This window comes from Apodemus sylvaticus, chromosome 7, assembly GCF_947179515.1.
Source record: "Apodemus sylvaticus chromosome 7, mApoSyl1.1, whole genome shotgun sequence".
Lineage (NCBI taxonomy): Eukaryota > Metazoa > Chordata > Mammalia > Rodentia > Muridae > Apodemus > Apodemus sylvaticus.
Window position 1 is genome coordinate 14,126,451 of NC_067478.1, and position 12,260 is coordinate 14,138,710.

Genomic DNA, 12,260 nt, shown 5'->3' on the forward strand with positions numbered 1-12,260 from the left:
AGTTCTTTGTAATAAGAGGCATCACCATCCTTCCTCAACACCCATGAATACTCTACAGAAGAGGTAGATAGACAGAGCTAGACTGCAGCAGCTGAGCTGTGGTCAGCTAGACCTTCCAGCGCGTGGTGCGGTCCAACAGGGACAGTGCCTTCAGACCACTGTCTCGGGGCTGACAGGACTTTACTAGGCTGGTTTGGGGCCTCCTGTTTCTGCTGTGTAGTGGATGCCTTCCTCTGGACTGTAGTGCACGGGACCACAGCGCAGCTGTGGTTCCTCCTCCTCATACCAGCGCTGCTCACTGAAGTCAGGGAAGAAGGCTGCGATCTCTCTGCTGGCGGAAACCACGGAGTCTATGAGAAGAGGGAGGTAGAGATGAACTACTTAGGAGGTTGAGGCAGGAGAGTTGGGACCATGGTTCAGAGAGTATGACAGATAAGGGGCTATCACAGAATGTAGGGTGGAGGTAAGCAAGACACAGTCACAGTCAGGCTCAGAAACCTGAACCACTCAGTCCAGGGGTATATCAAGAAAGCTCTCAGGCCACATGGCTGACACGGCTAAAAAGGGCCGGAACTATATGGAACAAAGCTCAGGGGACGTGGTGCACTCACCTGCACCAAGATATCCTTCCTCACCTGTGGCTGTGGGTGAGTGTGCCGACTCACCTGAGCCATGGGTAGTATTTCGGGTGTCAGTGAGGCCCAAACTCCCACGAATTGAGTCTGGGGCTATATGGCGTGCTCGAAATACTCTGGTGGGTCCCATCAGGGTCCTCCAAAGCTGGATGGCATCTTTGTGGGCAAGAATGTAGGCTCGGATTGGTCCACTGAGAATAAAAGAAGGGATATGACCACTTAGTCTAGAACACACTTGTGAGCAGGGCAAGAATAAAAGTGAACTGTACATTCTGAGAGTCCCTTTCCTCTTCTAGTGAGTACGGATACTGGTATAAGAAGAAAGTGATGGGCAAGCAATGGTGGCGCACGTCTTTAATCCCAGCACTTGGGAGGCAGAGACAGGTGGATTTCTGAGTTTGAGGCCAGCCTGGTCTACAGAGTGAATTCTGTTTCAGGGAAGCCAGCCCAGCCAGCCAAGGCTACACAGAGAAACCCTGTCTTGGAAAACCAAAACCAAAACCAAAACCAAAAAACACAAAAGAAGAAGAAAGTGACAGGCAGAGTAGACTACTGACTGTGAGGAGTGACTAACAGAATTGCTAGGCAGCATCCAGCAGTGCTCCACCCCAGCTGCTGGTCCAGCAGTGCTCCACCCCAGCCGCTGGTCCAGCAGTGCTCCACCCCAGCCACTGGTCCAGCAATGCTCCACCCCAGCCACTGGTCCAGCAATGCTCCACCCCAGCCACTGGTCTAGTATCCACAGGACAGGTGCCCACCGAGTCAGTGTAGCACAGTCATGCTTCTTTAGGCTTGATAGTGATTACATCTTTAAAAAGTGGTAAGTGAAACTGGCAGTTCTAATCACAGAGAAGAGGAGGTATCTCATAGCATGTAATGATATTGGGACCAAACTTAGAAGTACCTTGTCATGAATTCCACCAGCCGCTGATAGAAAAACCGCCCTGCAAAGAGAGAGTAGCTTCATGGAGACCCTGCTGCTCAAGAGAAGGCTTTCACCTTTCACCCCTGTTATGCCACTCTGTTTAGTTTACAACAAGAAGCTCGGAGCGTGCCATTTCTGAGTGTGGGACCAGACTGCCACCCACAATCCGTATGGCTGGCTGAGTCGTTACCTTCTCTAACGTGTCTTCCCAATTCTGTGTCCTGAGGATATAACATCAACATAACAATCTGGGAAAAATTTTACCTTTCTATGTGGGGAGGGGGAGGAGGGAGGCAGAAAGGGAAGAGGGCAGCGAGGGAGAGAGGGAGCGAGGAAGAGGAAGAAAGGAGAGGGAGAGGAAAAAGGGAGAGGGAGAGAGAGGGGGAGAGGGAGAGGGAGAGGGAGAGGGAGAGGGAGAGGGAGAGGGAGAGGGAGAGGGAGAGGGAGAGGGAGAGGGAGAGGGAGAGGGAGAGGGACAGAGAAAGATAGTTTCTTTATATAACGCTAGCTGGCCTGGAACTCCCAGAGATCCTCCTGCCTCTGTCTCTTGAGTGTTGTATATTTTTCCTAAAAACCAAAAAAAAAAAAAACAAAACAACAAAAAAAAAAAAAACCCCAAAAAAAACCCAAACCCAAAAAAACAATTAAAAAAAAAACAACGCAAAACTGTTTTTCTTGAGGCCACCTTTAACCTTGGCATTTAAGAGGCAGAGCTCTGTGAATCTGAGGTTAAGCCTGGTCTACAGAGCGAATAGTTTCAAGGGTACACAGTGAGATCATGCTTCAAAAAACCCAAACTGTTGGGCAGTGATGGCATATGCCTTTAATCCCAGCACTTGGGGGCAGAGACAAGTGGATTTCTATGAGTTCAAAGCCAGCCTGATTTATAGAGTGAGTTTGAGGGCAGCCAAGGGTATACAGAGAAACTGTCTCAAAAAATCAAAAGGAAAAAAACAACTTTTTTTTTTTAAACTGATGAAGGATAAGGTTTATTGAATCCACTGCCTGCAAAGAGCAGTGGGGTAGTACCTAGAATACTCCCTGCCACCTCCTTTTCTAAGTTTGAGAAAGTTAAGTGAAATTTAACTTTCTAGTGAAACATTGAACATAAGGGAAACACTTAACAGGATAAATGTCCACTGAGTGTTAATTACTGATATTACTAGGAGAAGACATAATGTTACATTTCTGACTGGGACTCTACAGGAAATCTGTTCTAGGAATAGAAAATCTCTAGAGAAGTCTGTATGAAACAAACAAGAAGAGTTGGGGAGATGGCTCGGCCAGCAAAAGGCCTGCATTACAGGTGTGAGTACCAGGCTGGAGCCCCAGACATACACATGCCGGGCAGGGGCCACACACTGGCATGAGCTTGAGGCAGGTGGATGCTTGGGTCTCAGGGGCCAGTCTGGTTTCCTTGTCAAGTTCTAGGCTAGAGATGGGACCCTCCCTGGTCAGGGGATAAAAGTGGATGGTGCCTGCGACTGACACATAAGGCTGTCCTCTTGCCTGTACATGTACACATGTGCACCTCACATGCACACACACACACACACACACACACACACACGCACGCGCGCGCACACGCACTCCTACACCGTAACACAGACTATTGGCCTTACCTTCATGCTCTTGGTAGAACCTCCGGCAGTCCTCCAGCTTCCACTGCAGTTCTCTCGTTCGTACAATGAGGAACTTGTTGCTCAGAATCTGCTGGTGAACAGCCTAGAGAGCCAACCATCCCAGAGATGAGAATCAATCAGGACTCAAGCTATCCAGAAGGATCACTGAAGTGTCTACCTCACAGAAGTGTGATGATGGTCTAGATGTCGAGTACCCCGCCACCCAAGCGCATGTGTTAAGGGCATCTGACCACACTTTCGCAAGGCCGTGCGTTCTCGAGAAGGTGGCCTTCCTGAAGGAGGTATCATCAGGAGTGTGCTCTTGAAGGGGACCCTGGGACCTTAGCCTGTGCACACTTCACACCGAGCTTCGGCCCATGCTGCGAGTTCTTTTCAACACAGGCTCAGAGACACAGGACCAAGCAGCTCGGGACCTAAACCTTCAGGTAATGAATCTTCCCTTCATTTACATGTGGTCCAGTGGCAGAAAGCTGATTAACACAGTGGGTCAGAAGAGTGGCAAAGGTCAAGATCTCAGTTGTACTGCCAGAGCATGAACCTGGGGTACATGGAGACAGGAAATTATGTCCTCGGGCCCCACCACCCAGAGCAGCTTGGGATTCTTTTGAATGGTCCTTCCCCGTTCCCCTCATTCTTTCTACACTGTCACATTTGATTAAAAACTACACAGCTTATTCATGTGTCATGCTCTGACCAGAAAGTTCTAGGTGGTTTCTACTATGGAACAAAGTATGTGCGCCTCAGCCCAGTGCTCACGGCTATCCTTTCCTTACCCTCTAGACCCCGGGCAGCCAGCCCCGCATCAATGTCTCCCTTCTTCTCTCCTGGCATGCTCAGTCTGCTCATCCTCTGAGGCCTGAGACCTACCATTCTGGAGTGATGTGTACTGCACTTCCTGCTGTTCCCTCTGGACAACACAGTACGGAGCCTACTGAGTTCTTAACCTCACGATAACTAACCACCGAGTTCTCAGGAGAAGCGTTCCTAACACTGACCTCTTGTCATTCCGCATCACCATACTGTCTAGACTCTCCTTGTCAACGCTGCTCACTCTACCATTTCAGATGATTCTAATGATTTCCAGATACTGATCATCAGCTCAGGTCTTCTCCCCTTGTCCTTAGGTCTGTGAATGTTTGTTATGTAAGGGGATTTTGGAGATACTATTTAGGTGACTAATAAGTTGATTCTGCTTTAGCTAAAAGGGAGGTTCACCTGCTTGGATTAAATAGTCACATAAAGGGCCAGCAAGAAGGTTCAGTGGGTAAAGGCACTTGCTGTCAAGCCTGAGGACCCAAGTTCAATCCCCAAGGCCCACACTGTGGAAGCCAAGAACCAACTTTCCTTAAGCTGTCTTCTGACCTGCACGCATATATCACAGAACACACGCGGCTGTCATTCTCTCTTACACTCACACGGCTCTTTAAAAGCAGTTTCCTCTGGCTAGGCTTGAAAGCCAGAGAGGTTTGAAAAATGTGACAGATCAGCTGTCCCACTGCCATGTCTCAGACATGTGTGAGGAATGTGGGTTATCTCTAGAAACTGAGAACTGTTCCTGCCTCACGGCTGTTGAGCACACAGCTCATGGGAACTCCACTGTGCCAGGAGCTCAGCAGTCCTGGAGTCGGAAATTCCCTAGACAGTTTTTCGTTTTTATTTTATTTTATTTTTTGGTTTTTGGTTTTTTTTTTTTTTTTTTTTTTTTTTTTTTTTTTTTTTTTTGAGACAGGGTTTCTCTGTATAGCCCTGGCTGTCCTGGAACTCAATCTGTAGACCAGGCTGGCCTCGAACTCAGAAATCCGCCTGCCTCTGCCTCCCAGAGTGCTGGGATTACAGGTGTGCGCCACCACCACCACCCAGCTATTTCTTGTATTTTAGATATGTTCTAACTCTCTAAGAGTACGGTCTTCTTAGGGTCAGACTCCATGGCTCTTAGCTTTTTTTCTTCTTTTCTTTTCTTTTTCTTAGACAGGGTTTCTCTGTGTAGCTCTGGATAGCCTAGAACTTGCTCTGTGGATCAAGCCTGCCTTTGCCTCCTGGGTGCTGGGAGGACTAAAGGCCTGAGCCATCGCGCTCAGCTGGCTTTTCTTAACTGTTATTATTATTATTGTTTATACATGTGTGTGTGTGTGTGTGTGTGTGTGTAGGTCAGATGACAACTTACAAGAACTGGTTCTCTCTTCCACTATCTGGGATGCAGGGGTCAGACTCAGGCCTTAATAGTCTGAGCGATCGAGCTGGTCCACCTAGGTTTTCAACCTCAGCATCTAACATATGATTGAAGTGTTTGGTCCTGTGTCACCTGAAACAGCTCAGTGGAGGTTTTGGGTCCATTCTTACCTCCAGGATCAGCGGATGGGCAACTGCATCAGGCTTGATCAGGGCTAGCGTGAGCTGGAGGGCCTGCGGACTTCGCAAGATGGAGGTCATCTTAGTCCTGGCATCAGAGAGTTGGAGTAAGGACTATGCAGTGTTGCACTCTCAGCACCTTCTGCACTGGAACCGCATAGCCTTGCAGCCCAGCAGGGCTTTCACCCGGCACTCACAGAACTGTGTTAGACTGTAAGGCTGTAAGACGCTCACTTTCCTATTTGCACTCATAAGATGGTGGCGGGGCACTCAGGATACCCTGTGAGACACATTCATTCGGTTGACACAAGTATAAAGACATCGGGGAGTTCTCCACTGAAGAGAAATTAAGTTGAGCACTGACACCTGACTTGGTCAATACTTTTAGATCTTCTAAACTCTGTGTTTTAAACAAGATTTATGATGTCTACTCTAGAACAGCCTAGCTATGAGATTACAATGACTGTCTTTACTTTTTTTTTTCCTTGATTTTTCAAGACATGGTATCTCTGTGTAGCCCTGGCTGTCCTGGAACTCACTCTGTAGACCAGGCTGGCCTTGAATTCAGAGATCTGCTCGCCTCTGCCTCCCTTGAGCACTAGGATTAAAGACTGTGCCACCATCGCTGGGCTTGACTGCCTTGTTCTTCTAGCTATCTTCTATCTACCGTAGAACTAGAAAGATAATAAAAAGGCTTTATGGCCACACACCACCTCCTAACATTACATGTCATCTGTATGTATTTATCATTTGTGTATGTTATGTATTTGTCTATGTATTTATTGACAAATACAGAGAAGGTGTCCAGGGCCACACACTGGGCACAATCAGGTAACATTCTCATTATTTTCAGCCTGACTACAGCTTAGCAGTCATGGCAGTAGTGCCAGGGTAAGACCAAAACAAAGGAACTGTGCTAAAGTGTCTTCTGCACAGCTGACTACTGGATGTCCCATTCTAACCGTGTAGCCAAGCCTAACCTAACCAGTACGGGAGCAGCATACCCATCTGACCTAATAATAGTCTAGATGGTCACAAGACACTGTGGCCAGCTACATCTGGGGATGTCCTTGAGACCTCCAGTTCTTCAGTCTCCACGCTATTACCAAGTTCTAAAAATCTCACCTATACAAATTTGTAAGGACAGAAAGTCCATAAAAATCTTTTCCTTATAACCACCATTACCCCTTTGTGCGGGACTTCTGTAACGCTCTCTCTGCGATGGCTCTCTTTAAATCTGTTCTAAAGCACATTCTAGCTCCTGTAGTGAAAGCTAACCACAGAAGCCCTCTAAAGAATATTCTGGTTTTTGAAGACAAAGTTCCTCACATAGTCTCCCAAACATTAACCTGCTCTTTTGGGTACTTCTGTTCCTGGGCACTTCTCTGGGTTCACGTGGGGCACCTTACCTCTTTTGCTCCTTTCATAGGGAGTTTTCAGTTCCACACCTTTCTGGCCTGACAATCTTTGTGTAAAGAAGTGTTCCAAACCCCGTATGCAAGTTCTACTTCCTGCTTATTTCCTACTTGCCCCCTGGTGCTCAGCTCACGTCTACAGTCATACTTTCTCAAAGCTTCCTTCTAAAGAAGTGTTCCAAACCCCGTATGCAAGTTCTACTTCCTGCTTATCTCCTACTTGCCCCCTGGTGCTCAGCTCACGTCTACAGTCATACTTTCTCAAAGCTTTCTTCAGTTACATATTCCCCATTATAGGACAGCTTCATGAAAGCGCGGGTCCGCTTAGCTCACCATCTTCACCTGAGTCCCTACGCAGGGTGCCTGGCTTTCCACAGAATTTAGCTGGATGAATTAGTGCATGAACCAGATCCAGCCATTCCAAGGCCAGGCTGCTAAGGGGTCTCCGGGGAGGACAGGCGTCCTGTAGGGAGGGTGTGGTTCCAGTTAAGTTAGGACTGTCTTAGTTATTGGTTTACAAGAAAATGTTGTCAAGTAAAGAAACTGGCTTGATTTACAGGTCACTCTATCAGACATATACACATTTTACAAGTTGCCCGGCCAACTGAGGAAGCCACTTCTTTAGAGCCCACGCCGGTCACGTGGTTGCTGCCTCCTCAACTTCACTTCTGCCCGGCTTCTGCAGCCACGCCTTCTACTCTTCCCCCCACCCTCCCCTGCTCCCTAAGCCTTGGCTCCCAACCCTCCTATTGTCCCCATATTCTAGGACACAACCGTACAACCTGGGCTTCTCTACTACAGGCCAAAGCCCATACCAGACTCAGTTATTCCGGCTTCAGTGAGGGGCGGGGTTCTGGGTTCACCTGGTACTCCCGCCAGTCTTCCGGGCCACTAGGCACTGAGCTAGATAGCCCGCGGGCCTTCTGGGGTCCTTCAGGCACGCAGCCGGGCAGCCCTCCGGGTCCTACAGTAAAGCACCGCATTCCTGGTGTGTTAGACGGATCGGCTGCAGCGCCGGCAGCTCGTTTACGCAGGGTGTCGTCCTCAGGAAAGTCCGTTTATTTTTTTAAAAGGCTTTAATTTCTTTTTAATGTTACATGTAAGCGTATTCTGCCTGCATGTATGTGCCCCGTGAGCATCCCGTGTACCTATGGGGCCAGGAGAGGGCGCTGGATCCTCAGGAACTAGAGTTAAAGATGGCCGTGAGCTTAGACCATAACCCAGGGAATATATGTTGGGAATATAACCCAGGTTCTCAGGAAGAGCAGTCAGTGCCGTGCCCTTAACCATTGGGCCATCTCTCTAGTGTGAAAATACATCTATTTATGATGTTTTGCATGTATGTGTATGTCTGTGCAGCGTGTGTGCCTGGTGCCAGTAGAGGCCAGAAGGGGCTGACAGCTGGAACTGAAGTTAACGATGTTTTTGAGCCACCGTGTGGGTTCTGGTATCGAACTCAACTCCTCTGCAAGATGAGCGAGTGCTCCTAAACACTGAACCATCTTTCCAATCTGAATGTTCATTTTCTGTCTGTCTGTCTACCTGTCTGTCTGTCTTGCTGGTAAAGGCATGAGTCCATTTCTGCTTTCACGGCATGATGAGAATAACCTTGCCATATGCCTCTAGTCAGGCATCTTGTTTTAATCTTATTTCCCAGGCGGGCCCTGCCCAGTCTTACTTTCTATAGTTCATCCTCATTAATATACCTCTGGAGTATAAGAGACCTCCCATAAGCTCAGTTTTTCTTCTGACTATGTGGCTTTTGCATGCACATATGACACACAGTGAAAGACTAGCTGCATACTTTATATTTGTCTCAACCATTCTCAAGAACAAGCCAACATAATCAAAGGACAGATTTTAAGGGGAGGATACAGGGCTTTATTTGGAACAGGTGTGTTAAGAACTAATGAAGAGCAGGGCAATAGTGTCACACACTGTTGATCCCAGCACTCCAGAGGCAGAGGCAGGTGGGTCTCTGTGAGTTTGAGGCCACCTTGGTCTACAGTGTGAGTTCCAGGACAGCCAGAGCTACATAATGAGACCCAGTCAAAATAAGCATTCCCACCTACCCACAACAAAAAAATCCAACAAAAAAGAATGACCTCATTTACAGTACCAGACACGCATTTCCTCCTATGACGCAGGCCTCAAATCCAATCAGAACACAGATGGTAACCTCATCTGCTTGTGCCACTGGTTGCCCTGGGGCTTCTCTTGCCATGCCAGTCATTACTACAGTTCACAGGGTTCACAGCTGTGGAAGAGTGTTGATGACCTTCCCCCCTTAGCAGCCATCTGGTACTATGAAGGCTAGCTTGCAAAAGGTGCTTTTTTTTTTTTTTTTTTTTTTTTTTTTTTAATATAACGGGAATGTAGGTGGAGGTGAAATAGTTAGGTCTAATCTAAGGAGCTACTTGAAACTGTAGTTTAATGTGGCAACCATATATGCCTGCCTTCTAATTCTGTTATTTCAATACCGCATTAGTCAGGGTTCTCTAGAGTTACAGAACTTATGGATAGTCTCTATATAGTAAGGGAATTTATGATGACTTGCAGTCTATAGTCCAACTCCCCAACAAGGATCTAGTAGGTGCTCAGTCCCACAAGTCTAGTAAATTCCAACAGATGTGCTGGCAAGTTAATGCAAGCAGGCAAAGTGGAGTGAATCTTCCTTCTTCCAATGTCCTTATGTAGGTCTCCAGCAGAAGGTGTGGCCAAGATTAGAGGTGTGTGCTACCATGCCTAGATCTGGGATTTGTTTTGTCTCAGTCTGACCTTGAACTCAGAGAGCTTCTTGCCTTAGTCTCCTGGGATTCATAGCCACTAAGCCTTAAGATCTCCATGCCAAGATCCAGGTCAGATTTGTATCTTGTATCTCCCAGCCTCAAGATTTGGATCCCAGGTGAGCCTTCCGAGTGTGGATTGTAGTTCATTCCGTATACAGTCCAGTTGACAGCCAGGAAGAGCCATTACAAATCTAAGATGTATGAACTTCACCTGAAATAACAGCAATAATAAGCATGGTCATCATTACCAAAACATTCAAGACTATTGGGGCAGAGCCTTAGATCCATATCAACAAATATAGAAAACTCAATGTCCAGATTCTAGTGGCTCTTAGGCAAAATTTTGTCCTGGTTTTCAGCTTTTAATGTTGTCAAGACCCCAACAGTTTTGATGATAATTGTGAAAAAGTAAAAGGCCTGAGAAGATTTCTATTCAATTTCCCTGGGCCTCGGAGTTCCATGGTAGTTAGTCTCCATCTTGCGAATCGGAACTCAGTTAGGAAAAATTGCTTCTTAAGAGGTTAATAGTGAGTTGGCAAGATGGTTCAGTAGATCAACACAATTGCCACCAGCTCGATAACCTGAGTAGAATCCACAGGATGGACCCACAGCGTATAAGGAAAGGATCATCCCTCACCCCAGGCTGTCCTCTGAGGCCCACATGAATGCTGTGGTGCCCATCTGCACACACATGCTAATAAATGTAATAAACAAATTAGGGGCTGGAGAAATGATGGCTCAGTGGCTAAGAGCATTTCCTGCTCTTGCAGGGCACCTGGGCTCAGTTCCTGTTGCCCAAGTGGCAGCTCACAACTGCCCCTGTACGTTTACCTAAGACCTACTGATTGCTCATATGTAAATGTGTAGGGCTAAACACTTGAGATGGAATAAGCTATCAGAGAGCTTCCCCCTAGAGAAAACTGATTCTCTCAGCAGGCATTGATTATCTATAGTTCTTGACAGTAGTGGGGGGAGTAGGGGGGAGCTTAAAATTTTTCTTCTGTGTCAGCTTGTAAGTTGATGTCATTACGCAGGTCTTGTTTAGGACACATTTCATGGGGCGCAGTTTCCCTGACATGGCTGGGTAGAGACATTATCTTGCAGCAGGCATCCTGGTCCTCTGGCTCTTAATGATGTTGGCACTCCTTGACCTCATTTACAGTACCAGACACGCATTTCCTCCTATGACGCAAGCCTCAAATCCAATCAGAACACAGATGGTAACCTCATCTGCTTGTGCCACTGGTTGCCCTGGGGCTTCTCTTGCCATGCCAGTCATTACTACAGTTCACAGGGTTCACAGCTGTGGAAGAGTGTTGATGACCTTCCCTCCTTAGCAGCCATCTGGTACTACGAAGGCTAGCTTGCAAAAGGTTTTTTTTTTTTTTTTTAAATATAATGGTAATGTACTTCTCAAGCATTTTTGTTGTACTGTTGGTTCTGTGCTGTTTGGGAAGCCCTGTACATGCTGGGTAATTGCTCTACCAGAGACCGGTATATCCAGGCTGTTTCTGAACTCATCATAACCTAGGTATGCCATGGATTTGCAATTCTTCGGTCTGACCCAGCCTCTCATGTACCTGGGATTGCAGACCTGCTTCTTCATCCAGTCTAGTATAAGTTTGTTTTGAGCCTTAGATACCTTACTAGGAAGTATTTAGAAACACTATTATCAGCCGGGCGGCGGTGGTGCACGCCTGTAATCCCAGCACTCTGGGAGGCAGAGGCAGGTGGATTTCTGAGTTCAAGGCCAGCCTGGTCTACAGAGTAAGTTCCAGGATAGCCAGAGCTATACAGAGAGAAACTCTGTCTGGAAAAAACCAAATAAAAAAAAAAACCAAAAAAAAAAAAAAAAAAAAAAAAAAAAAAAGAACCCAGAAAACAAAAAACCCCAAAACAAACAAACAAACAAAAAGAAACACTATTATCGCTAGGAATTACCTCAATATTATACTTAGCAAATTTTCTTTCAATAAAACTCTGAATTCCAAACTGGAGACATGGCTCAGTGGTTAGGAACACGTACTGCTCTTGCAGAGGATCCAAGTTTAATTCCTAGCCTCCACGTGAGGTTCTCAAGCTCTAGGAGGACACATACCTCTGGCTTCTGTAGGCACATGCACGTTCTCACACTTAGACACATACACATGATTAAAAAAAACATTGGGCTGGAGAGATGGCTCTGCAGTTAAGAGCACTGACTACTCTTCCACAGGTCCTGAGTTCAATTCCCAGCAACCACATGGTGGCTCACAACTATCTGTAATAGGATCTGATGCCCTCTTCTAGTATGTCTGAAAATAGCCAAAGTGTACTCATATAAATATAATAAATCTTTAAAAACAAATCTTTGGAGCTAGAGAGGTGGCTTAGCAGTTATGAACACCTGCTGTCCTTACAAAGGACTGAGATTTGATTCTTAGCATCCATATGGTGGCTCACACCATCCTGAGAGTTTGACACCTCTTCTGGCTTCTGCAATATCACAAAGGCTTGTGGTACAC

At 46.7% G+C, this 12,260-nt stretch overlaps 1 protein-coding gene across 8 annotated transcripts in view; it reads right to left on the reverse strand.

Moving 5' to 3' along the window:
- Window positions 1-7,887, reverse strand: part of Nme6 (NME/NM23 nucleoside diphosphate kinase 6) — an 11,347-nt gene extending 3,460 nt beyond the window's left edge. Inside the window, exons 1-6 of one of the 8 annotated variants that reach the window (XM_052187176.1) lie at window positions 7,831-7,887; window positions 5,544-5,640; window positions 3,183-3,285; window positions 1,540-1,579; window positions 666-826; window positions 1-350 (exon numbers count right to left, since the gene is read on the reverse strand). The exon at window positions 1-350 is cut by the window's left edge and continues 3,460 nt beyond it. In XM_052187176.1, the coding sequence (XP_052043136.1) occupies window positions 184-350; window positions 666-826; window positions 1,540-1,579; window positions 3,183-3,285; window positions 5,544-5,633 (561 nt within the window). In that variant the 5' untranslated portion in view covers window positions 5,634-5,640; window positions 7,831-7,887 and the 3' untranslated portion in view covers window positions 1-183. Of the gene's footprint in view, window positions 351-665; window positions 827-1,539; window positions 1,580-3,182; window positions 3,286-5,543; window positions 5,833-6,961; window positions 7,291-7,749 lie in introns of those variants that run through there. The other 7 variants (XM_052187171.1, XM_052187170.1, XM_052187173.1 and 4 more) reach the window with 7 other exon arrangements.
- Between the last annotated feature and the right edge of the window lie 4,373 nt (window positions 7,888-12,260).